The sequence below is a fragment of the Artemia sp. Qi Xiang Cuo genome, chromosome 8, assembly GCF_049724085.1.
Source record: "Artemia sp. Qi Xiang Cuo chromosome 8, ASM4972408v1, whole genome shotgun sequence".
Lineage (NCBI taxonomy): Eukaryota > Metazoa > Arthropoda > Branchiopoda > Anostraca > Artemiidae > Artemia > Artemia sp. Qi Xiang Cuo.
In genome coordinates this window covers 22,024,841-22,052,169 of record NC_142801.1, presented here as the reverse complement: position 1 = coordinate 22,052,169, position 27,329 = coordinate 22,024,841, and the positions used below count along the sequence as shown (strand labels likewise).

Genomic DNA, 27,329 nt, shown 5'->3' with positions numbered 1-27,329 from the left:
TCAAAGGTTTATCAGATTCAAAAGGATGCCTAGTATATTTCGCGAAATTTTTACTTTAACAATCTGTTTATCTTATTTAAAACCTATAGACTGGAACATTTAATTTTTTTTCTAAATGGTAAAAATAGAAATATTGATTTCTATCCTAAGGCTATAGACTACTGATTGTCATGATTTTTTTTTCACAAGTTGTGTAATAAAAACGTTTAAGTAAGGGGGATTCGTTGTGCGAACCATTTCTCTTTGACATTTTAGTGATATTATCTATAGCATTTGAATAAAAGGCAGTAAGATATATTCTTTATTGATCTGCATTGCGCTTGAATAAATCGCAAGATTAACTCAATGAGAGGGTAAACCTAGGGTGGCTTAATTTTCCAAAATTTAGAGGGAGGGGGTCAATTTTGAATCCAGGATATTTGTTGGGGAAGGGGTTAACGCATTTAATGGTGACAAAATAGAAATGAAAAGATAATTGTTTTTACCATAATTGTTTTCTACTTCAATGTCGAACCATTTCTCTTTGGCATTTTAGCGATTTTAACTATAGCATTTTAATAAAAGGCAGTAAGATATATTCTTTATTGATCTGCCTTGCGCTTGAATAAATCGCAAGATTAACTCAATGAGAGGGTAAACCTAGGGTAGCTTAATTCGCCAAAATTTAGAGGGGGGGGTCAATTTTGTATCCAGGATTAGTGTTGGGGGCGGGGTTATCGCTTTTATTAGTGACAAAATAGAAATGAAAAGAGAATTGTTGTGGGCTTCAGTGTCTAACCATTTCTCTTCGACATTTTAGTGATTTTAACTATAACATTTGAATAAAAGGCAGTAAGACATAATCTTTGTTGATCTGCCTTGCCCTTGAATAAACCACGGGAGTAACTCAATGAGAGGATAAACCTCGGGTGGCTTAATTTTCCTAAATTTAGGGGAGGGGGTTTTGTTGGGGAGGGGGTTAGCACTTTTAATAGTGACAAAATAGACATGAAAAGATAATTGTTTTTACCATAATTGTTTTCGACTTCAGTGTTGAACCATTTCTCTTCGACATTTTAGTGAATTTAACTATAAAATTTGAATAAAAGGCAGTAAGACATATTCTTTATTGATCTGCCTTGCGCTTGAATAAATCACGAGATTAACCCAATGAGAGAGTAAGCCTCGAGTGGCTTAATTTTCCGAAATTTAGGGTGGGGGGGGTATAAAAAAGGATGGTTTGTGTGGGGTTGGGATACTAATTTTCCTTCTTTAAAAAATGGGAAAATTATTTCGATACTAACTTTTTTCTCTTCTTTAAGGCAAATTATGAAGAATGTCTGTCCCCTCCATCTAAGAAAACGAGAGAGGACGAGGCAGCCCCTACGACACCATCAATTATTAAGTATGCTGGCCCTTACACGACCCCGAAACAAGTGTTGACTGCCCAAGTTTCATCTGTGCAGGAAACAATACAACCTGGCAGAAAATTAAAGAGAGAGCGGGCGGCTGCTTTCCATGGACCTTTAATACCTGTCCTGTGTACACAAGAGCGTGATGTTATCGTACCGTCCATCCTCCAACACGCACTACCCGGACCATCTGGCACCCAAGTGCAGCCAGGATTTGCGAATGTGAGCATTTTTACCTCTAGTTATAGAAATATATATCTATTTCATCCAATGTCTTTTTAGTCTTTTCTTTTCACTATTTTTCAACACTATAAAAGTGATTCTCAGGGATATTAAAATATTAACCCCTCGCCCCCAACCATTGTTTAAAATTTCTCTGCTCCCCCCCCTCCTCAGAGATATCTAAATATAATGTAATTTTTTGCTTGCTTGTCAAAAGAAACCGCTCTTTTTTTCTAATCTTTGCTATTTTCTCTGTCCCCCCACTGTTGCTATCTCTTTGATATCTCATAATAATATTTTTAGGTAATTTCTAGTTTACTGCTATCTCTCCACTATGAAACTCAAAATGCTATTTTTCACAATTGAATATTATTGTTTTATGGGAAGGACAGAGATTATCCCATTTATCTCTTTGCACATATGGATTCTAATTTGCGTAATATTTTTGACAGCTTTCAACCTTACAACTTGCCAAGAATTTAGGGGGAAACATTGACAATATGAGTTAATGGTTTCCAATTTATTTGTATTTTCCTGCTGAACAGTCTTGTAACAGAACAGCCGCGGCTTACAATAATTAAGCTAATGAGTCCTAGACAACCTGTAGGTAATTAGAGAGAGAGAAACGACTTATGGTCTAACAATTTTTTTTTAGGACATTATGTAAACGACTGGGAGCCGCGGTGGCGGCCGGGAAGCCCTATGGCGCCCAAGAAGCGCTGGGGGAAGCACCGGGGGAAGCGCCACGGGAAGCGCTGTGGGGAAGTGCTGCGGGAAGTGCCGCGGGCCATGGAAGCGCTGCGGGATGCGCTGCGGTGGCCCGCTGGGCCAGCTCGGAGGGGGAGCATTAAATAGTGGAAACTGGGAGGGGAGTTGTTTGAACTAAATCAAATTTTGTTCTTCTATGTAAAGCGGCGTTTTAGATTTTAAATATCTTATGTTAAGTTGAATATTGGAACTTTCAGAATATCGATAGTTGTGGGGGAACAGTGAATTAACCAAATGCTACTATGTGCATACTGCTACTACTAGTAAGCGAGTTTTAAATAATACGTTAATAATATTCTAAATTTTAAAAACAGTAGGGGTGATTTGAACACTTTGAAAATAAGCTATTTTTTTCAGCTATAGATTGCAGCATTGGTCCCATACTCGTCGTCATCATCATCATCATCATCATCAGTTGGTGAAGGAGAGGACACATCGGTGGACCTCCCCAGCAAGTTACCATGGAGCGATATCGTCAATGAGCACATACCTGATAATATTGAGGAGTTTATTAATGATTTTCTTTTCAATGTAGATCATAGCACATTTGAGCTAGTAGACTTGAGTCAAAACACACTACAGCTTTTGGACGATTCTACAAATGAATTAACGAGGAACCCTCCTCCTCTAGCCTCCGATATCCTAACGAATCCACTTCAACCAACTGAAGTGGAGCATTCCCATACCCCTATTGTTGAACCATGTGGGGGGAGTGTTGATCATATACAAGAGGGGGAGGGGGGTAATGTCCAATTCACGACTTTTCCAGACTTTCAATTATCTAATACAATTTTAAATGCAATAGTTGTTTACACTGCGACGTTTGGGGACCCGTTTAATTCACTTATGGGGGGAAAATTTGTGTTTGATCCCGTAGAAATTGTGCATGACTATGTAGATAAAATTTGTGCACTGCTGGAGAACCAAATTCAATTATGGGGGAGCGATTCAATGAAGGTGTCAATAGTTTTAAAGGTGTTTTATTTAAATGAGGGGAAAAGTGAAGTTTATTACCATTATGTACATTCAGAGATGCGCGTGATTTATCCGAATTTAGAAAATTTTGAGGGTGTTTTTTCGGAGTGGGTAGGTCATATTATAGCGCATCTCGAGAACTTTAACGAAAACGGGAGTGGGTCTGTAGTTCTTTTTATTGAAAATTTAAGTGTGAATATTTGTAAATTTAAGAAAGATTTTATTTTAAGAGGAGGGGGGCTGGGGGAGGGAGGGCAGTTGAATTAAAATATAATCCAGATTTAGTAGGTTGTCAAGGTTTCCAGAAGATTTGTTTTGAAACAGATCAAAAATGTTTCAAGTACGCTTTCATCCTATCAGCCTTTCAGCCTCTAGCAGATGAAGCTACCAAGACGAATTTAAATAACTGGGCTGTATATGGGAAGGACGGGTCCAATTTCCCCATTGTAGATTTTTCTTGTTTAGAGGGAAAATACCCAGTAACGCTAAGATCCATTGATATTTTTGAAAGGGCTAATGCCCATTTAAATATCGGTGTTACTGTGGTTCAGTATGAGACTGAATTTGAAGATGGGGTTCGTTTAAAAAAGAAGGGGGTGGTTTTCCCAGTAAGGGGCCCGTCAATTGATTTGGTCAAACACTGGGTTTAGTTGTCGTACACACCACCATCTAGTGACCTGGCCAATTCAAATGGCCATTTTAATCCTAGTACAGACATCAGTCAAGCTCTGGGGGAGGGTAAGAAAAACGGGGTACGTTTCTACTGTCCGAGATGCCTCACTACATTTTGGACAGAATTAAAGCTGCAAAATCATATGAGGCACTGTAGACGGCATGGCTATCAGACTGTGGAAACAGTTTCAGGGGATAGGTCAATTTGATGTTTTAAAAATTTTCAAAACGCCCTCCTCCAGTGCAACCAAATATCTTTAGACTGTGAAGCTAAGCTGGTGGAGGTGAACGATCCTCGATTTCCAAACCGAGTCAAAGAACATCAAGCTATTGCAGTGTCCTATACCCATGCGCAAAGAGACAGTTCTAACACCATGCGGTTGTTATAAACAGTAGAAACATTGGACGAGGGGGAGTGCATGATCAAGGCACTGACTAAACTAATTGGCACAGCTAATGGTGCTATTTCTCGATTGAGAAATACCCATTACCCAATGGTTTTGTCTGCAGAGGATCGTCTCGTGATTAAAAATAAAAAAATATGTTGGGTTTGTAAGGGGAAGTTTGTAGTGGGGGATATGGGGACTAAAGGGAAAAGAGGCGGTGGGAGGGGGAAAGTCAGGGATCATAATCACTTGTGGCAGGAAATATCATCTGGGGGTAGTAATTTTAGAGGGGTTGCGCATCAATCGTGTAACTTAAATGTTAGCCAGCAGTTTTTTATCCCTGTTTTTATCCACAACTCAAATTACGATTTAAAATTTATTTTACCAACACTGGCACGTATGCATAGGGAGGGAGGGGGAGTAGATAGTCCATGGGTAAACAGTTCATTTACCTATAACATTATTCCCAAATCGGCCGAGAAGTTGTTGCTTCTCGAGCTGAAATGGCAGGTAGTAAATAATGGGCATATGTGATGGAATAAAATCAGGTTTTTAGATTCTTTTAGTTTTTTTCCCCAAGGCATTGAGTCAATTGATTCAAGTGCAAAAAAGCGACAATTTTGATAGCTTTCCCTTGCTTAAACAGCACTTTCCAGACAGTGAAATGTATGATCTGTTGACCTGCAAAGGTGTACACGCATACGACTATTACTGTTCTGGCAATCGCTTAAGCGAGTTGAAACTACCTCCAATTGAAGCTTTTTACAATTCACTGATCAGCAGTGAATGCACAGCCGAGGAATATGAGTTTGCCAAGAAGGTGTGGTCTAAGGGGAATTGTAAAAATGGGTGGGATTATTGTAGACTGTACTTGACCAGTGGTGTTTTAATTCTGTAGGATATAGTCTGCAAGAGGACAGACCAAATCTATTCAGAGTTCACGTTAGATATAGACCACTATTTTTCCAAATCGCCGTTGGCGATGGATTTTATTTTAAAATCTAGCAGCGACGAAATAGGCCTAATCACAGATGTAGATCAGCACCTTTTTGTAGAGCGTTCAATGAGGGGAGGGTATGTTGTTCATCGGGACCGCGTCTTGTCAACTGATCCGAGCGGACAAAACAGCACCAGTGCAAAGTCAAGTGCAGTTTTCTTGGACATGAACTCATTGTACCCCTCGGCAATGTCTCACTACCCTTTGCCGTGTGGGAACAATCAATGGCTTGAGAATCCTTGTGAGTTCCCCGAAATTACCACCGTCGAGGACAATGGGCCACAAGGATGGTTCTTTGAAATTGACGGGCGCATTCCTCTAGCGCTTCACAACTCCGTCAAAGATTTTGTTTTTCCCTGTATCAATCGACCCATGAGCAGGGACTCATTGAGCCCCTACAATCGATCATGGGTTGAGGATATGAGGATGCACTGGACCCCCTCTAAGAAAAAACTGATTGCTAATTTGGACCCTAAGGAGAATATCGTTGTTCACCACGTGCTTTTGCACTGGTTGGTGAGCGATGGCTTCAAAATCACCAAAATACAGAGGGTCCTGCAGTTCAATCAGCGACCATATTTAAAAACGTTTATTGACATTTTTGTCGATAAACGCTCTAGGGCAAACTCCAAGGTAGAGAAGGAAATGTACAAACTGATTCTAAATTCAGCGTTTGGCAAAATGTGTGAAAGCGTACGTAACAGATCTCGCTGCGATGTTGTGACTGACCCTCTAGAGTGTGCACGAATTATTTCCGATCCCAATGTGACATCGTTTACGAGCATAGAGGCTGGCATGGTTCCTCTACATAGGCGAAAGTGAAATGTGGTACTGAACAATAATATAGCAGGAGGTAGTTCAGTACTGGAAATTTCCAAAAAGCTCATGTTGTCGTTTTTTTTAAAATGTGTGCAAGGTGCGATGGCCAAGGGAGGGGGAGGTTCAAGTTTACTATGGGGATACAGATTCTCTGCTGTTAAAGGTAAATGGGACCGAAGATTTATTGGGTGATTTTGAAAAGGGGGAACATATCAGCTCACGGATGGATTTCACCAACTGGAATCAATCCCTCTACCCCGAGTTGGTGAAACTTCAAGCCCCCAACAAACTATTAATGTTAAAATCAGAGACGGGGAGTGATTTGATATCCAGGGGGGTGTTCCCGGGTCCTAAAATTTATTGCGTTAAAACTCATAGTGGGGATGAAAAGAAGGCGTGTAAAGGGGTGCCTACACATTTTGTAAAGAGCAATTTCAACATGAGTGTGTACAGAGACTGTGTAGAAAGTAGCCTAGTGCCGAGAGCACAAGTGCTTGCAATTCGCTCTCTACAGTATAGAAATTATACTGTGAGAGTGGAAAAGAATACAATGTCATGTATATCTGACAAAGTCTATGTGCTCGAGAATGGTGTGAGTGTCCTGCCTCATGGCCACTACCGTATTTTAGACCGAGTTGAATGCATAAACTAGCGCAATCAACTTGGTCTGGATAAATTTACCTAATTTGACTAACCAACTAACCCAAGCACTAACCACCCAACCCGTTCATAAATTAACTAACCACCCAACCCGTTCATAAATTAACCACTGACCCAACTAACCCAACCTAACCTGTAGCAGCAGTGACGACAACTATTGTACTGTTTTTTTTTCATCGCGGCTCCCGGGGGGTGGGGTGGGGGGGGCCTTCCCGCGGCCGGCCCCGGGGGGTCCCCGCCCGCGGCCGACCGGCCTTCCGCCCCGCAGCCCGGGGGGGGGGGGCTTTTAAATTCAAAATGATCAACTGTGCTAGTGTTCCAAGTGTGGTTGTTGATGTATAGAAAAGTGTGTGTTTGCTACTAATGTACATAAAGTGTTGTTCTTGCTCTTGTTCATGTTGATGGACAAAAAAAGTGTTTTAAGACAATAAGTGTAGTTCATGTTGATGGACAAAAAGTGTTTAAAGACAATAAGTGTTGTTCTTGATTGACAAAAAGTGTTTTTTCATTTATGTTGTACATAAAGTGTCATTTTTATCATTGCTCATGTTGAACAAATAGAGTTTTCATGTTGCCGAAATAAATGACCATGAAATATTGTTGTTGTTCTTGTTGAACATAAAGTGTTATTTTATCATTGTTCATGTTGAACAAATAGAGTATCCATGTTACCGAAATATATGCTGCCATGAAATATTGTTTTTTTTTGTTGTTCTTGTTACGGCAGATAGATCTATGGGATAATTATTACTACTACTTATTCATTGGACACGCATGATTTACAGTTAGTTATAGTCCGACTGTTGTCAGCAGCAGCAGCGTGCATCAATTTAAAACACCCTTCAGATCGTTTCTGTGTAGTACCTCAATATTCGGGAAAACAACACTTTTAGCTAAAATAATTCAAAATTGCGATAAAATGTTTTTGGAAAAGCCGAAAAAATCTACTATTGCTATAGTATTTGGCAGGAGTCCTACGATAAAATAAAAGCTATTGCCACAACCATACCAATACAATTCATACGGGGACTTGATGTTTTCAATAGTATTGAATCGAACTCGTGGCTGATTATTGATGATTTGGCTGAATCCATTGAACAGTTCTCACAGGAAATGCTACAACTGTTCACTGTTCACTCTCACCATGAACACATTTCCATAACCCTAGTTCTACACAATCTGTTTCATCAGAGTAAATTTATGTGAACCCTTGCTTTGAATTGCACTATCTATATTATCTATCGAGTTTTTCGTGATTCTAGCTCGCTCATAACTCTCAATAAACAAATATACCCCGGCGCCCCTAAATTTCTGTTGTCAGCGTACACTGAGGCGACTAATAAACCCTACGGTTACATTTTGCTGGATCTTAATCAGAGCACACACGAGGATCTACGTGTAGTCACCGATATTTTCAATAAAGAAATTACTGTATATCTTCCGGTGAACAGTAGAAAAGGCCATTAGTTGCCATTATGACACTGCAGAAACTACACGAAAAACGGCATTTATTTTCCGTTTTAAGCACTTCAAAACCCTTGTTTAGGAAGGCCATACTCAAACATGGTGTTGACAAATATTTCATTAATCTAATATCTGAACTTTTTTTAAATTTAACTGAGGGCATTGTTCAACTGCCAGAAGCTATTAGACAACAGACAAAGCAACATCGTTCCACTGTACGCACTTGGGCTTGAAAAAACAAGGGACAAATTTTTAAAAGAAAACGACTCCTTCAGGCGGGCGGTAGCTTTTTCACACTTTTACTGCCAATAATTGCAGGACTTGTAAACAGTTTTCTCTAGAGAATGGCAAAACCCTATAAATTGACACCATTTGAACTTGTCCTCTCGCCCGTCGAACATTTTGAAGACAATCTAAGCAAATTCATTAATGATGAGAATATTGCCGTTGACAAAAAATTGCTTTTACTTCAAGATGCATTGCGACGTTTGGACAAGCATAAACCTTATCGTGAAAGACCCGCCGCTGTCGCAGATCCCTCCAAACAGGAATCATCTCCTCAAGATTCTGCACAATCAAAGGAGAAGGAATTGAATTCGATTGTATTGAAAATTGGAAACCTATTGTCACTGACCTATCGTGAACAGAGTAAAAGATTACTATCATATCTCATGTTGGAAACTGGTGATCAAGTTCAAGTCGACAGCACAGGGAAACAAATTCAGGGAAAAAGTTATAATTCAGTTGATTTAATTTGTGATTTGGTGACGAATCGTAAATAACTATTATACTTTGACAATCATCTATGCACCTTTCTAAGTGCATCAAACTTCCCCAATTGACTTATTGGCAACAAGAAAACTCTAAACGAACTAAAAGAATAGAATCCTCCTACGCCGCCAAAGCCATTTAAAAATGAAGAAGATTCAATATTTGAAAATACTAGCAGCAGCAGCAATGATTTTACAGCACCTGTGGCTGCTAGTCAAAAGCGAAGACGAATTGATTCACCCTCCAGTGTGCAAAAGGGGAGTGGACATTACACTACGTGTTTGCGTTCAAAATGGATGAAGTTCTGAAAGGTGTCTATGAAAATATTGGTGAAGCGGGAAGTTTAGGTTCTCCCAAAACGCTTTCTAAAGTTGTCTCCGGCACCATATTGAAAAAAGCAAAGGAGTATCTAGAGAATGAACCGAGTTATACACTGCATCGGAATCACAGGCTTCGTAGCAAACAATATCGGCAATCTAAAGCCTTTTCCCCTCTGCATATAATGCAAACGGATATTTTAACCTTGGACGCAATTCAACGGAGCTACAATGAACCCAATAAATACCTTCTGGTGTCTATCAGTGTCTTTAGTTGCTATGCATATATAACCATATTGTGGTCAAAGAGTTGCGTTAAAGTTGCTCGGGCCATTGAAACTATTTTCGAACATGATTTGTATAGAAAAAATCAATAGGACCTTGCCAATGAATATTTTAAACTCCTTGTATAAAAGGTGTTTTTCGAAATACAATAAATCACTTTATGATTGTCAAAGTCAGATAAAGGCTGCATTGGCTGAACGATTGATAAGAACGATTCGTCTATTAATTTCAAGATATTGTACACTGAAAAATACACCGGCTTTTATTCATGATTTAGATAAAATCCTGCGGATATACAACCATCGACCTCATCGATCTCTGTCCAACTCAAGCCCTTGGGATGTTCACTGCAATGAAAAAACATTTGATGCTTTTCTAAAGCAATACTCCAATGGTGAAAAAGAAAAAAAAATGTGAAGAAGAAATTCAATGTTGGTGATAGTGTTCGAATTAATAGAACCACCAATATTTTTGAAAAGGGGAATTATTTATGGAGCACCGAACTTTCTAAAGTTTCCAAACTCCTAGACACTTAGACCAGGACATATTGGCTGCGAGACACCAAAGATGATGAGATTCTTGGCCGTTTTTATGAATACGAACTACAAAAAGTTAGAAACACTAGTGAAATTTATCAAATTGAAAATACACTAAAGAGTCGCACTCGCAGGGGCAAGAGACAGTTGCTTGTTTGCTGGCTGGGATAAAACTCAGATTTTGATTCTTGGGTCAGTGCTGAAGATATTAACAATGCCCAATGGTTTCTATGTGACTTTCATGTCTAATGTTTCTGATCCTCTCTACAATGACATGAATAGAACAAGTGATTTTTGGACGAAACTCCCCCACCATCCAATTCGACGACAATGGAAAGTATGAAGTGGCTCTTGTCGACTGTATTCTCAAAAATACCTACGACATCCTGAGAAAGGATTGTAAATATGAAATAAAAATTAGACCCTATGATTGGCCGCTACCACCCTCAAGTGATCAAGAACAAATTCAAAAAATCAATTGGATGGATTATCCATATATTGAATTACCCTACGAGGAACTCACCTGTATTAATGATTTATGTCGTTCTATTAATAAAAGAATTTCCGCTCGTAAAAAAGGAGCTTTTCATTTCAACTATTCAAAGGAGGAGGGTAAGATCTACATTAGTTCACCTATTGCCAGCGAAAAAATTATTCTCAATGATAATCTAAAGGATGTTCTTGGCTTTAAGCTCAATATAATCAATGGTGAAAATGGCGGAAACACTAATTTCATGACTACCCACCTGCCTTCTCCACGGACACTTGTATATTTTTCTACGCTTCATTTGTGGAAACATCTCGGGTTGGTAATTCAAATGTTCCCCTCCTACGAGTTCTTGAACGAAAAACCAATCAAGAACATATTCACCACTACAATATAAAGCATCTTCAGTATATTCCCGTAAACACTTCCTATTTGGAACTCTGACAGTTAACACTAAGAACTAAATTGGGTGATCCCATAGCAATTTCTAAAGGTTTGGCTGTGATTACATGCCATTTCCGTCCCATTATTCAACAACAAGATGTGTAATAAAAACGTATTCATTTGCCCTGATATTGACTGCCATATTAATACACTCGGCCCAAGACAACAGGGCAATGGAATGGACTATTACAAGGGTCGCTCGTCAATGTCTGGCTACGGTCTTGGCAGTTGGTTTGCTAAGCTGTTTCGCTCTTCACTACCACTGGCTAGAAAATATCTTGTACCGGATGCGACAGATTTTGCATCCTCTACACTATACGATTGGGGCTCTGGCAAGGATTTTAAAAAAAGTGCTACGGAAAATCTTAGATCCAGTGCGCGAACCCTTGGCGAGAGATTAAAACAAAATGGTAAAGGCTTAAAAAGGTCGAGAAACAATGCATCACTCATCAGTCTCCATTCAGGTAGGAGACGAAAGTCATCATCCCTCTTTTCAAAGAAAAGAAGGAAAAAGTCGACACGTACTGTAAACAGAAGAAGAAGCACTAGGAAGAGAATGTTAGATAAACACTAGATTTCGTCCCCTAAAATGTCTTACCTAGCGCAAAAGGATTCTCAACCATCAATCACCGCCTCATTGAATCTATTCAATTCTGAAAATGTTGATGTGAGTGTCAAGCATGGATACTATAAACAATTTTATCCTCAACAACCCCTCTCCGATAATATCCACTTTCAAATTTATTCCAATGAAGAATACTTTATGGACATTTCTTCAACATTTATATATTTACAAATGAAAGTCCGGAAATCCGATAATACAATGCCAATTCGGGCCGATGGAATATCCTATGAAAATCATATATTACATGATTTATTTCGTCAAATCAGTGTCTACATCAATGGCACACTGGTGAGCACAAGCAACAATCTATCAAACTATACAAGCCATATGCAATTCATGCAGATGAAACCCATGACACATAAGTAATTGAGAGACACCTCGATTGGTTATGAATATGTTGTTAATACCGACAGCGCAGATGCACTAAAAAATGCTACATCTAGTTAATTACATCGAGTTGGAAAAATATATCATGAAATATTTAATATACCCCAATGGTTGCCACCCAATATTAAAGTGGATATAAAACTGACGCTTGCACCATCCAATTTCATATTGAGAAAAGAACTTGCTGCCAATCCTGATGTAAGTCTCTCCCTCACCTCGGCAATACTTCATGTACGGAAACAACAGGTCATGAGTTCTGTTGCTTTGGCAGTGGAAAAACTGAGAGCCAATGGAATTAATATTAAACTGCTTGTTCCTCATACAATCACCAATCAACGTCATATTGCCATGGGCTCACGCACCTTCACCGATTCATCCTTTATCAATGGCGAAATCCCGTCAAAACTCGCTTTGGCATTTGTAAAAAGCGCCAGTGCAATATGATCGTGGACTGAATGCCCACATAAATTCGAGATGTTTGGACTTTCATCTCTTGTGTGCAAAGTAAACGGTATCCCACTCTACAATCTATCTTTTGACAAAAAATCCTATAGAACATTGTATGAGTTGACCATGCAAACCCTATATCATGATTCGCAACTATTTGAAAATGGTATAAACGAAGATATGTTTGCTAAAACACATGGTATCATTGTACTGGATTTGTCTTGAACACAGGATATGAGTATAGTACGTACGGGGAATGTGCGTATAGAGTGTACATTTGCTGACCCATTGGCTAAGAGTATTGCACTAATCTCACTAAATCGATATGAAACCTATTGGGAAATCACTCCCGAAGGTAGTGTTCTAGTACACTTAGCACCATGAGCACCGGTCAAATAATCGGTGTATATAATTTGAATCCCTATATGTCCCAGTACAAATTCTATTACCTGCCCTCGGACTTTCTTGGAAAAATTCAAAGTGTTAGCAATACTTTGATTATTTTTAATAGCAGTCCATCGACTGTGCTGACGGGTCGTTGGTTGTGCATCTATCAAACAGAGAAGACGATTGAATTTTTTGATCGTCTTGGTCTACCCTATACATTTTACACACCTCACATCAGCAACTATATTGAGAGCAGTGGGAAAACTATTATTCAAAATCGGAAGAGGGTGCAGGATCTAACGACTAAAAGCTTTGGCTTTCATACACTACTATATTTTGTGTTACGATGTAAAGACTTTACTTACAAGCAATTTCTCCACATTTATAGTGACACTCTACGTCTGAACGACTTCCTAGTGAAAATATCCTCTCGGACCTATAAAGTATTGATTTCAGTGCCCTAAGAGTAAAGTGCCTAAAAAATGTTTGTGAATTTGTTTATTAATAAAATGCATATATATAAAACAATGTCTTTAAATCTTCACTTTAGATTTCTTCTTCTTCTTCGATGTATAGGCACCTGTCGTGAACCACTAATGACGGTAAATCATTTGGATTCACTGTATATTGATCTTGATTGACTGCAAAGTCAGGGTCACATTTTCTAAAGTACAATGTAACTTCACTCTTGTCATATCTCTTTGTATAGTCAATGATGCTATTTGCATTCATATTATGAAATTCACGAGTTTCAATCTGTCTATTTGAAGCAATATCACATACAATGTTTTCAAGTGTTGAATCACATTCGGTAGCTGCTAAATAAAAACCACTAGGTTTATAGTCATAATAGGTAGTGTCGTCACAGTGAAAACGTTGAAACCAAATTGTCTTCTTACTCCAATAGTTGAATCGTAGACCAGATTCCTCTTCCCAGAATATTTTAAATCCACGACGATACCAATCTCGTAGAAATAAACTAAAATCACGTTTGGGATTCTTTCCAATAATAGCGGGGTAAGTATTCTCCCACTGATAACATTTATCATAGTGACAATTGGAGCACAGGTGTCCTCTAGGGTGAGAGTCACACACCTCCTCAAGACATGAATTACATCCTTTAATTTGTACTGCATAGCCTCTATGTAATTCACATGGATTACATAATTTGCAATTTTCACTATAGTCATCAATAATTGTGCAATTCTCACATTGAGTCCAACTGCCAAGAGTGTACATGCACAATGGACATGTATAGAACATTTTTTTTTGGTTTTCGAATGTCACTTGACTCTCTCACAGCTAAAACGAAACTGATCGTCCTCGCTCGATAAATTCAAGGTGGAGGAATGGGGAGAGGAGTAACTCTGTGTCGTTACCTCTTTCGAGTTGCGGGGGAGCCATCTACATTGAATTCATTGGCAATGTTTTCAAAAGTATATCCACGATATGATCCTGCTTCATTTATATCAATAAATTGACTATAAGCATTTGAATCACATTTTAAAAGTTTCATAAAATAGTCCAATGGGGAAGAATCAGTTTTCATTATATTTTTAAGTGTTCTCTGACGAGAGAATATCCTGCGTTGAAGAGATAACTCGAGAAAATCGTCATCCAAAATCAAATGTTTTTCCATAAACACTAGATTTGATCTAATTCTCTCTTTCTCAAATTTATTCATTTTTCAATCCTTTCACTCTGACTGCTGACTCTAGACTGACCCTGATTCTTTAGCCCTAACCAGAAAAGAAAGGGAACATTTTCAATTTCGAAACAATTTTATTGAATAATTACAACAATAATACTAAGTATGTACAATTAGCGATACAGTTTATTGTCTTCGATATGTTTCACTAATGCACTTAAAGCACATTGAAGTCTATTCACATGTGCTATATCAACTTTTGCAGCGAAACATAATTGATCCTCCATTTTAAATTTGCTCAAGGATATCACATATCTTGCATATACTTCATCCCATTCCAGACAAAGCCGTGATCCTCTCGTGACTTCCACCGCAATGTTTAGTGCTCTTGTATTATTACCATCAACTCCACTATCAACTTCTAATAGGGTAAACATTCCACTCGCCATCACAAATATATATCCAAATGAGTAAAGTCAAAACTGTTCTTCTTCTCACTCCTTTGAATTCTATTCACAGACTAATAAAACAACTATAGCAAAAAACCTTTTCTTATATTCTCTGCGATACACTGCCACTAATATGTAAACGAGTCTCTGATTGGCTGATAAGGAAACACGTGATCTAACTGTTTCCTATTCCTGGAAACTCTCAACATTCGCCTCTAGCATGCACTTGGACAAAACAACAACAACAACAAAGACTGTTTCCTATTTCTGGATCATAACATTCGCCTCGAGCGTGCACTTGGCCAAAACAACAACAACAAATAAATCGACCTTTGGAAATTTAGGTCATTGACCGATTACGCAATCATTCTCCATGGGGACTCTATGCCCATATTTGGTGTGGGTGTGGGAGTTTTTAAAAAAAGTGTTTTCAGGGGGGATTTTTTCTGGTAGTGGGGGGGAGTGGGTCGGGGGTTATGTGGGAGGATCTTTCCATGAAGGAAGTTTTGATGGGGGAAGGGACATTGCTATGAAGAGGGCGCCGGATTTCCCAGCATTATTTAAAAAAGATCAGAAATTATATATATATATAAAAAAAGTTTTTCAACTGAAATTAAGGAGCAACATCAAAACTTAAAACGACCAAAAACATTACGTATATGATAGTGTTCACCCCCTAGTCAATACCTCGCTCTTTAAGCCAAAGATTATTTAGTACTTTCATAAGAGCTATTTATTCTAATTAACGGCATTTGTGATTAAGGGGTCATTTTTAAAGAATTAGAACAAAATTCGAACTTTAGCTTTAAGAGCAAGGTATTGACTAGGGGGCGAACCCTCTAATATACGTATTAAAAATATATGAATATAGAAGTTCGTTACGTAAGTTATATCGCAAGTTACGTATATTTATTACTAATAAAAACGTTCGTAAATAAAATTAAACAGGTTTCCAGAAAGCCATTTAACCAAATTAAAGTAAAATTAATATTTAAATTTTGTTTTAATTATTCATGTACGGTGAGCCAAAATCAAAACCTGCATTAATTCAAAAACGTTCAAAAATTAAATTAAAAAAAAATAAGTTTTTTTAACTGAAAGTAATGAACGACGTTAAAACTTAAAACGAACAGAAATTATTCCGTATATGAAAGGGGCTGTCCCCTCCTCAACGCCTCGCTCTTTACGCTAAAGTTTGACTTACTCACAACTCTTATTTTTCTTAAACAATGAAAATCTTTAGCGTAAACAGCGAGGCGTTGAGGAGGGGACAGCCCCTTTCATATACGGAATAATTTCTGTTCGTTTTAAGTTTTAACGTCGTTCCTTACTTTCAGTTAAAAAACCTTGTTTTTTTTTATTTTTAAAGAAAGAAATCATATTTTTCTTTGTTAATTGAAAAGTAAATTAAAGAATTTTATAGGGAAAACAAGGACTTTCACATTTTGAAATTATTTGATGTCACCTCGTGCTTAGGGGTGAGAAACTTTAAAAAAAAGGTAAAGAATACGGCATTGGACTTTACAGTCCCTACCGGCGGTGCTGATCTCCGTTTCTTGGATGTAATAAATACACTAATAACATTCACAAATAAAGTATTTATATATCTAACTAATATAAATAAAGAAAATTATAAAAGTAAAAATTTTAGTTAAAAAAAGGAATCATATTTTTCTTTGTTAATTGAAAAGTAAATTAAAGAATTTTATAGGGAAAACAAGGACTTTCACATTTAGAAATTATTTGATGTAACCTCTTGCTTAGGGGTGAGAAACTTAAAAAAAGGTAAAGACTACGCCATTGTACTTTACAGTCCCTACCGACGGTGCTGATCTCCGTTTCTTGGATGTAATTAAATAAAAAAAACAAGTTTTTTAAACTGAAAGTAAGGAGCGACATTAAAACTTAAAATGAACATAAATTATTCCGTATATGAAAGGGGCTGTCCCCTCCTCAACGCTTCACTCTTTACGCTAAAGTTTTTTATTGTTTTAAAAAATAAAGTTGTGAGACAGAGTCAAACTTTAGCGTAAAGAGCGAGGCGTTGAGGAGGGGACAGCCCCTTTCATATACGGAATAATTTCTGTTCGTTTTAAGTTTTAGTGTCACTCCTTACTTTCAGTTTTAAAAACTTGTTTTTTTATTTAGTTTCTGATCGTTTCTTAGTTAATGCAGCTTTTATTTTGGCTCACCGTCATTGAATAAGTAAACAAAATTTGCATAAAAATTTTACTTTTCTTTCGTTAAATGGATGTCTCTAAATTTGGTTATGACGTAATTTACAAATTAACTTACGTAACTAACTTCTATATTCGTATATTTTTCTTCTGGCAAGAAATACAAAGTTGCAGATTTTTGCAGATATGAGCTTGAAACCTATGTAATAGGGTTTTCTGATACGCTGAATCTGACGTTGTGATTTTCATTAAAATTCTTTCACTTGTAGGGGATGTTTCTCCCCTCATTAAAAAATCGGGTAAATTTTCTCAGGCTCGTAGCCTTTGATGAGTAATACTAAACTTAATAAAATTTATATATTTAGAATCAGCATTATAAACACATTCTTTTGATACATTTATTGACATCAAAATTCCGTTTTTAAAAGTTTCGATTACTATTGAGTCGTATCGCTTGTTTTTTTATTGTTTTTTTATTACGTATATGTTATTACGTATATGAGGGGGTTCTCTCCTTAGTCAAAACTACGCTCTATACGTTAAAAGTAAAAAAAAAATTTATTCACAAACCCCTGAATAACAAAGGCCGTTTAATTAGAATATATAGTTCTTTTGAAAGCACTAAAAAAAACTGTAGCGTAAAGAGCGAGGTATTGACTTGGGGGAGAACTCCCTCATATAAACAATAATTTATGTTCGTTTTAAGTTCTAATGTGGCTTCTTACTTTCAGTTGAAAAAACTTGTTTTTTTTAATTTAATATCTGATCGTTTTTTAGATAATGCTTGGAAATCCGGAACCCCCTTCATAGAAATGTCCCTTGCCCCAAAGAAAAATCCTCCATGGACAGATTCTCCCGATTAACCCCCTCCTCCAGCCCCCCCCCTCCAGAAAAAAATTCTTACTGAAAAAGTCTGTATACTTCCCAATAACCAATAAATAATGCTGGCAAGTCCGGCGCCCCCTTCATGGCAATTTCCCTTCCCCCATGAACACTTCCTTCATGGACAGATCATCCAACATAACCCCCGACCCACCTCCCCCCCCCCACTACCAGAAAAAAATCCTCCTGAAAACGTCTGTATACTTCCCAATAACCAATATTATATGTTAACATTGGGTAAAGTTCATAACTTTCAGCCCTCCCCCCGGGGACGTCGGGGGATTAAGTCATCATAAAAGACACAGTTATCATATTTTCGACCATTCTGAACAAAATGGCTATCTCAAAATTTTGATCGGGTGACTTTGGGAAAAAAATGATCGTGGGAGGGGGCCTAGTTGCCCTCCATTTTTTTGGTCACTTAAAAAGGGCACTAAAACTTTTATATTTCCATTCCAATGAGCCCTCCCACGATATTCTAGGACCACTGGGTCGATACGATCACCCCTGGGAAAAAAAAATAATAAATAAAAAAATAAACACGCATCCGTGATCGTTCTTCTGGCAAAAATGCAAAATTCCACATGTTTGTAGATAGGAGCTTGAAACCTCTACCGTAGGGTTCTCTGATACGCTGAATATGATGGTGTGATTTTCATTAGGGTTCTATAACTTTTAGGGGGTATTTCCGTTTTTTTTGAAAATCAGCCAAATTTTCTCAGGAGTGTAACTTTTGATGGGTAGCACTAAACTTGATGAAAGTTATATATTTGAAATCAGCATTAAAATCTGATTCTTTAGATATATCTATTGGTATCAAAACCCCGTTTTCTAGAGCTCCTTACTTACAGTTCGTTACCACGAACTGTTTGATAAATACACTAATAACATTCACTAATAAAGTATTTATATATCTAACTTATATAAATAAAAAAAATTATAAAAGTAAAAATTTTAGTTAAAGAAAGGAATCATATTTTTCTTTGTTAATTGAAAAGTAAATTAAAGAATTTTATGGGGAAAACAAGGACTTTCACATTTTGAAATTATTTGATGTCACCTCTTGCTTAGGGGTGAGAAACTTTAAAAAAAGGGTAAAGAATACGGCATTGGACTTTACAGTCCCTACCGGTGGTTCTGATCTCCGTTTCTTGGATGTGATAAATACACTAATAACATTCACTAATAAAGTATTTATATATCTAACTAATATAAATAAAGAAAATTACAAACGTAAAGATTTTGTTAAAGAAAGGGGTCATATTTTTTGGTTAATTGAAAAATAACTTAGAGAATTTTATAGGGAAAACAAGGACTTTCACATTTGGAAATAATTTGATGCCACGCTTAGGGATGAGAAACTTTAAATATGATAAATACAAGAGACCATTTTTTAAGTGGAATTCGAATCATCATCTATCAACTCATCATACACAGCGCAATAGCGCTGCCTAAGTAAAAAGCGAAATGGGCGCAATGTATCATTATTTTTTTTCATTTTACCAAGACGCTTCATGGGGTAGGATATGGGTGTAGGATATATGGGGTAGGAATGGGTGTCATAGAAATTTCAAAAGGGGCTCATTTGATTGAATTTGGAAGTGATAGATGTGGCCTTTTTTAAGAGTCCAAAGTAGTTTTGGGCCAACCAGCCCCCATCGCACTTACACTCCCTCCCCCCTAAATTCACCGGGTCAAAATATTGATTCGACTTTTCTGTCTTTATTTCTCTTTTTTTTCGATTTATGTTTATTGTAGATGTGATATACCAGGTTTTTTAATTATTCCTTGTGTCGCAGCAAACTTCAATTTTTTTTATATTTATTTTGAACCCTTATATATTTTCATAATAATTTTTTTTTCGTTAGTTTACTGATTTTATTCATATTTGTTTTGTTTTTGCATAGGAAAAGCGCAGGGTGTCGACTGTATGCATTAGGTGAACATATCTTTTTGGATGAAATAAAAAAAGCTCAATGGAAGAGAGCAGACAAGGCAGCGTTACAATCACTTGGATTGAGATAACATGCTCTGAATATGAAATTAATACTACTTTAATACAGTAGATGGTTCTCATTGTTGTGGCTTGTGGCTTGTGGCTTCATCTTGTGGCTTCTACCCGCAAAACCAAGAACGATATATAATTTCGATGTCCAGCCCTGAATTTTCACAAAGTGCCATAACTTATTTATACAATTTTCGTACAAATTTTAGTTCACTTTTTTTGTTTTTAATTAAACCCAGTTACTTGTATTTTATTATCCACACTTTTGAATTATAAGAACTGGGACCGTCGGCCCCTTGCCAGGAAGTTCCTGAGAGACATTTTTAAATATGAAAGTAATTTCTTTGGAAATATCGAACGCTGGCTCTCATAGGTTCCCAGCAGCTAGCTTGTTTATGGAAAAAATAGTTATAGGCTATGTGAAATATATAGGCTATCTAGTTATAGGCTATGTGTTTTTTTTTGAAAATATTTATTGGCCTTAGAAGTTTGGTCTAGGAAGTGATGCTATGATTTTGTTCTATGATGAAGTATTAAGATTTTAATAAAAAAGAAGATTTGTTTTCAGGCTCGTTGATGCGTAAACTTTTTTGAATAGGTGAGCAACAGTGTTACCAGATGTCCGATATAAGACAGCAAAGCCATAAATGCGAAAATGCGCAATTTATGTGAACTTTTTGCAAAAATGCACAATTTTTCCGGGGCCAAAATTTTTCGAAAGAAAATACACTGAATGAAAAAAAAGGCTTTGAAAAAAATTGCGTTTTTTAATAATTCTAGGCGCAACCACCTAAAATCTTATTTCTCCTAATTTAAAGTGACAATTTCGAAGAAGAGTATTTTTTTCTATTTAATTGGCTGTTTTCTGATGTTTGGAGGCAGGGCATATAATAAGTGACGGGGCCACACCCAAAGGTCATAATTTTGTTCCTAAAATGAACAATTATTAAAATGTGCTTAAGTGATTTCCACATTCAGGACACAGATTAGTTATATCGATTGCAAGGGCGCCGGCAGAAAATTTTCCAGGGGGCAGACGCCAAAACAGCAGTGGTGGTTGAGTGACAGTTTAGGTGTTTTAGGGCACCAAACTGCGACTTTACCCCGAAGAGGACGAATTTGCAATCAATTTAAAATCCTGAGAAGCTAATTGATTTAAAAGTATCAATAACTATCTTTTAGGCGTCCGTATTGCAAAAGAAATAATGTCACACGGTGGTAGTACTGGATTCAACCAAGTTAATTCGCTTTATTTGTAATTAAATTTTGCTACATTTGGTGATCTGTAATTACGAATCAGCTATGATGAGGGGGGTGTGAGTCATTGTTTAGGTGGGTGTAGAGTAGACTCTCACAAAAGTATATTTTAATGGACAAACTGCTTACTCTTCATGAGGCTTCAGATAAATGGCGAGAGAGGAAGGGGGAGTAGGAATTAATTAAAATGTTTCTCTGTATAGATAATATGTTATATTCCCATATCTACCAGCACAGAGGTGGGAAAGGCAAGGCAGGTCATCATCAGCCCTGCCATGAAATTTCTGTGGAGTGACAAATACTGCTAGGAACTTAGTTTTCAGCAATTTCTAATAGTCATATTTTTCTTTTTCATTTATATTAAATACTTCAATGTATTTAAAAAAATATATATGTAATGTATTTATCGATAAGAAAATCCTATTGTAAAGGTTGTGATGACTTCAGTTATGTAGAAGATCAAAAGTCTCAACAATAATCCTCCTTTTCATCCAACCAAAATTCTTTAGTAGCCTAGTAATATTACCAAGGACTTTTCGCCAAAATTAATATTCATCGCCAATTTTTTAAGTATATTCAAATCTTATCCAAAATTGAAATTGCAAATTTAAACGTAGGACGGTACTAATCAACGTACAATTATTGATTTACACACTCTAAAAGCAATTAACCAGGGATTTAAGGGACTGGTACCTCAAATTGTATCTTGGTTAGGCCTGAGTATGATTTTGAAAACAACCACAAATTAAATAAAAAAAAAGACCTTTTCAACTGAAAGCAAAGAACAGATTTGAGACCTATTTGAACAGATTATTCTTTGCGTGAAGGGGGCTGTCTCCTCCTTAGCTCCTTACTCTTTACTGTGAAACTTGGCTTTTTTTCAAGTTTTTAAAGAAAATTTGGAAAAAACCTGGGGAAAGGTTTTTGAGTTATAAAAATCGCCCTTTGTTTTATTTTTTTTGGGGAAGTATGCATACATTTTTCGGGTGGGGAGGGGAGGACGAATTTTCTGCTGGGAGAATTTTCAATGGAGAGGATACTTTCCAGGGGATGAAATTTTAATAAGAAATTTTACGCTGAATTTTCCAGAATGCATATACGAAATTTCTTTATATAATGTATTACAGGTAATTGCTTGGCTAAAAAAAAAAAAAAAAAACTGTCTTCCTAATTTAGTAACTGAAATAAATGAGCACTTGAACAAGGTCTAGACCTCATCCATCCAATGACCTAGGACAAAACAGTATATCCAATCCGAAAATCAAGTCCAAAATAGAGCAAAATCAGCACTAATAAGTATAAGTCATTGTCCCAAAACCAAGCCATAGCACCTTAAATCTACAAAAATTTAATATTCCCCAGGTGATCGCCACATATCCGGGCTCATCAGATGAAAACTCATTGCCTATATAGGTTTCGGCGCTTAAATTTCATTACCCAGGCAAAACGAACGCGCCATGCCATAATATGGCATACACCTGTGGAATACCTATGAACAAAAACCCAAATACCCCAAAAATATAAAAATATAGCCAGAAAAAAAAAATTGAGGTTCCCTAAGCAACCTTCGACTAGCACAAATTCAAACTAAACACATCCAAAACTCTGAAAGCATAACTTTCAGCCATTATAACTCCAGTTATTTGCATAACGCTACCATCCACCAGAACCTTTTCACTTTCACTCAATTTCTAAGAAATTGTTATTCTTTACCTGCATGTGTCGAAACCAACTCTAAACTCCAAAAATATACTGGAAGAGAAAAATTATTCATCCAACAGGTTATCGCAAAATATCATTCAAAATATCTTGATAACCTTTTTTATACTTATATAAAAGTTAATTATATTGAAAACAAACCTTTTTAAATTGCAAAGCAAGTTTATTGGAGGAAAACTCTCTTACGGTTAGCTCATTTGTTAGAATTTTAAATCTGTTTTTAAAATCGATGTAATTAGTACAAATTCTTGCATATCTAAAAAGTTGGGAAAAATACGATGAATATATTACATTCGAATATATATTACTTTTAGGAAATGGAAAATTAACTATTTCAAAATTAAACTCGTCTGTTTTATTATATATTTTAAAAAAAAGTGTATGATTAGGTACAAACATTAATATCTAAATCTAGAAAATGGTCATGATTGCCATTCCCATTGCTAGATTCCAGCTTTAACTCTGGCGGATATATTTTATTTGAAATCTCTAAAAAATCTGAACAATTTATCACCAGAAGGTCATCTAAATATCCTTTATTATTTGAAAGCAAATATTTTATGGTACTTGGATTCTTTTTATCATCTATATATAATAGCTTAAAAATAGGTCCGCTATAGCTGGACTGGCATTAACCCCCCTCCCCCCCATAGGAATTCCAATACTTTGATTATGTAGATTACCATTAAATTTTATAAAAGTATTAAATAGAACAAATTTTAGTAGATCAAAAATCATATATAAGCTATAACATCTCGAACTAGTGGTACTTTTAAAGTAATTAGTCCATCTCGCCTTCTTATTATACAAATCAATTTTTTTTAAAGTCAAATTAGACAAAAGAAAAGCTTTCTTAATAATCTCTTTTAAATTTATAAATACTAAATTAATTAGTAAATTTGTATATAATGTAGTGAAATCAAACGAGTCCACTCTTTTGGCTGAAACGAAAGCCAGAGAATCTATTACTTGCAACGAATTATTAACACTCCATTATGGATTAAACTTAGAAAATTTTTTAATTCCCGAGCAATATGACTTAAATTTATTTTAATTTCTCCTAAAATACACGACAGGTCAGTCACCGCAACTCTGGTAGGGCATCTTGCTGCACCCGTAATAAAGCGTGGTTTCGGGGGATTTTTATGAAATTTTGCCGTCCAATATAAAAAGGAGAATTTTTATCATTAAAATTTTTATCATTAAATTTTTTTAAAGTGTATCCTCTATTCTATTGAATAGACTATTATTAACATCTCGAACCTTTTTATATGTATTTGTTGTACTAAGCTCCTTTGTTAAAACATCACAATAAAGCTTCTGACAAATTATTGCAAAATTATTATATTATTCTTTATATTAGCAATCGCTTGTTTTATCTTAGAATTACAAAAAATTACCTCATTATTACGTTTATTTGTCATATTATATATCTTACTTCTTACCCTATTAATAATTAAATTTTTCCATTTCTGAAAACTATTTTTATTAATTTTCTCTTTTTTGCACCAATTACCGATAAATAATTCTAGATCATTATTTGACCCACTAAGCACATTCGAGGGTTTTAGAAAATTTGAAAGACGGAATTTAGCCCCCATTCTCATTATATTCTGCAAATCTATTTGTTTTATTATTACTAAATCACCTGTAATAATATGTTCGTAAGCTGGATTGACAAATGATAAAAAAAAATGCTCACATTTACAAACAGGTTTCCACTTACTATCCGGGTCAAAATTCTTAAGCATTAAATTTTAATTAAAAACCATTTGTCCTATCGTTTTTGAAAACTTATATTTTATGATCGGATAATTCTTATAATTTAAATTACAAGGAAGGACCTGTTTCACATCAGCCTGGTTTAAAATTTCAGGTAAATTTATATCCTCTATTTGTTTACTTCTAAAATTTATAGATAAATATAATCTCTTCTCCTTATTAACAGTCTTATCAGACTTTTTTTCCTTTGAAATACATTTAGTTCTAGCTAAAATACATACTGTATCATAAATTAGTTTAATTTTTGAATTACATGGTGTTTTATTATTTTTTTTATTATATGTTTTAATAATTTTTTGATAATTTATTTAAGCATTTTATTATACTAGCCATACCATTAGACTCAAATAGCTGGCACAACTCCCTCAAATAGATATCTAAATCTATATTCTTTTTCCTATTATTTTTCCTCTTGATCAATCTTGACCCTCTTAATCGATTTTTACGTTTAACGGGATGATTAAAAGAAGGATGATCCATTAAACCATTAATACAATTAACAACAACATTAGACATGTCTCCATATTTAGCCACTTGATCATTCAACCCGAAAGGATAAGCAGTACCGAGGATATGGATCCAATAATCTTCACGTTTACGTAATTTTATATTTTTCTTTTCTTTAGTGAAATTATTTATATCCAAATTTTCTAAAATCATAATACTTAATTTAGTTAAAAAGCAGGTACCATTATTACAATGTTGTAATAGATAGCTGTTAGTTTTTTTCCCGTTAATTGTACTTTTGTGTCCCGAAAACCTCTCATATTTTTTATTAATACTTTCCCCCGCATATTGTAAGCCACAGATTTTACACTCCAACAGAAAAATGATATTAGTTGTTTTACAATTTACCATACCCCGAAATAAACATTTAACCTTTTTATTATATAAAGTGCTTTGTACAATAGCCCTAGGGTTGAAATATTCTCGGCAAAGAGAACAACGACCGGTACACCTACTAATATCCGGTAGACCCCTTTGAATCTTACTATTATTCAAATTTATCATTAAAAAACAAGGTAAACAACCATAACGACATACCAAACAGAATCCAAAACATATCCAAAAATCAAGCCCATTTCCATTAACCATAAGACCAAACAACAACCCAAAACATAAAAAAATGACCTCCCCAAATAATTATCCGTCTCAGGTTAAAACCTGGATCAGGGTTAAGGTCTGTCGGGGAAAAAATTTAATTAGAGTTCCTCCACCTGCACTAGATCCCATCTGAAATCATATAATGTATTACAGGTAATTACTTGGTAAAAAAAAAAAAAAAAAAAAAAAAAAAAAAAAAACTGTCTTCCTAATTTAGTAACTGAAATAAATAAGCACTTACACAAGGTCTAGACCTCATCCATCCAATAGCCTAGGACAAAACAGTATATCCAATCCGAAAATCAAGTCCAAAATAGAGCAAAATCAGCACTAATAAGTATAAGTCATTGTCCCAAAACCAAGCCATAGCACCTTAAATCTACAAAAATTTAATATTCCCCAGGTGATCGCCACATATCCGGGCTCATCAGATGAAAACTCATTGCCTATATAGGTTTCGGCGCTTAAATTTCATTACCCAGTACTGTTGCAACACAAGCAAATGTTGCCAGTGTATTTTAACCTAAATTACACCTTATTAAGTTGGTATTCATATTTTTTCTATAATTATACGAATTTCTCCACGTTCTAATAACTGCACTAATTACTAACAAACAAATACACATTTAGGATCACCATAAAAAGCGGATTCTTTGACTGAATGTTATCAATAAATAGGCTCTTATACTTTCGTTATTGACAAGGATCGTTATTTACTTACCATTCGTTGCTATGAAGAATTTGTTTTTTTTTCCTCCAACCAAATCATATAGAAAATTTTTTTTGTGGAAGACTGGTTAGGGGTTACTCAGTCACAAATTAGAATTTATATTTTCCTTATTTTTGGTCAAAATCTATTAGCAGGCAGCCAACAATGGAGCAGCAAACATTTTTTCCATGGTTTTTCCCTATTCTGCCCTCTTTCCTTTGGTTTCCTTATAATTACTTTATAGTACCAAATTTCCAGGGGGGCCATGGCCCCCTGCCCCTTCTTGCTGGCGCCCATGGTCTTTTGGAATATCTCCTATCACTCTCATGGCTTTTCCAGTAATAAGTTAAATATAATAGCAGTAAGAAAATAAAATATAATTTTTTTAGGTAAAGGAAAAAAATGAAATTTTAACGATGAAATGCAATATCACAAGAGTATGACTATTTTAGAAGATATTACTTTTTTAAATAATTTTAAAATTATAATTTTTTCCAAATTAAAATGAAAAAGAGAAGAAGATGTTGTTAATATTATTTTAGTAGCTTAAGAGATTC

The 27,329-nt window shown here is 35.8% G+C and overlaps 1 protein-coding gene across 3 annotated transcripts in view; it reads left to right on the top strand.

The window, feature by feature from the left end:
• The window catches only part of LOC148949246 (galactosylceramide sulfotransferase-like), a 197,877-nt gene extending 177,428 nt beyond the window's left edge, over positions 1 to 20,449 (top strand). For all 3 annotated transcript variants that reach the window (XM_089092889.1, XM_089092891.1, XM_089092890.1), the window contains one exon: positions 20,104 to 20,449. In XM_089092889.1, coding sequence (XP_088949015.1) covers positions 20,104 to 20,221 — 118 coding nt within the window. In that variant the 3' untranslated portion in view covers positions 20,222 to 20,449. The remainder of the gene's footprint in view (positions 1 to 20,103) is intronic.
• The last annotated feature ends 6,880 nt before the right edge of the window (positions 20,450 to 27,329 follow it).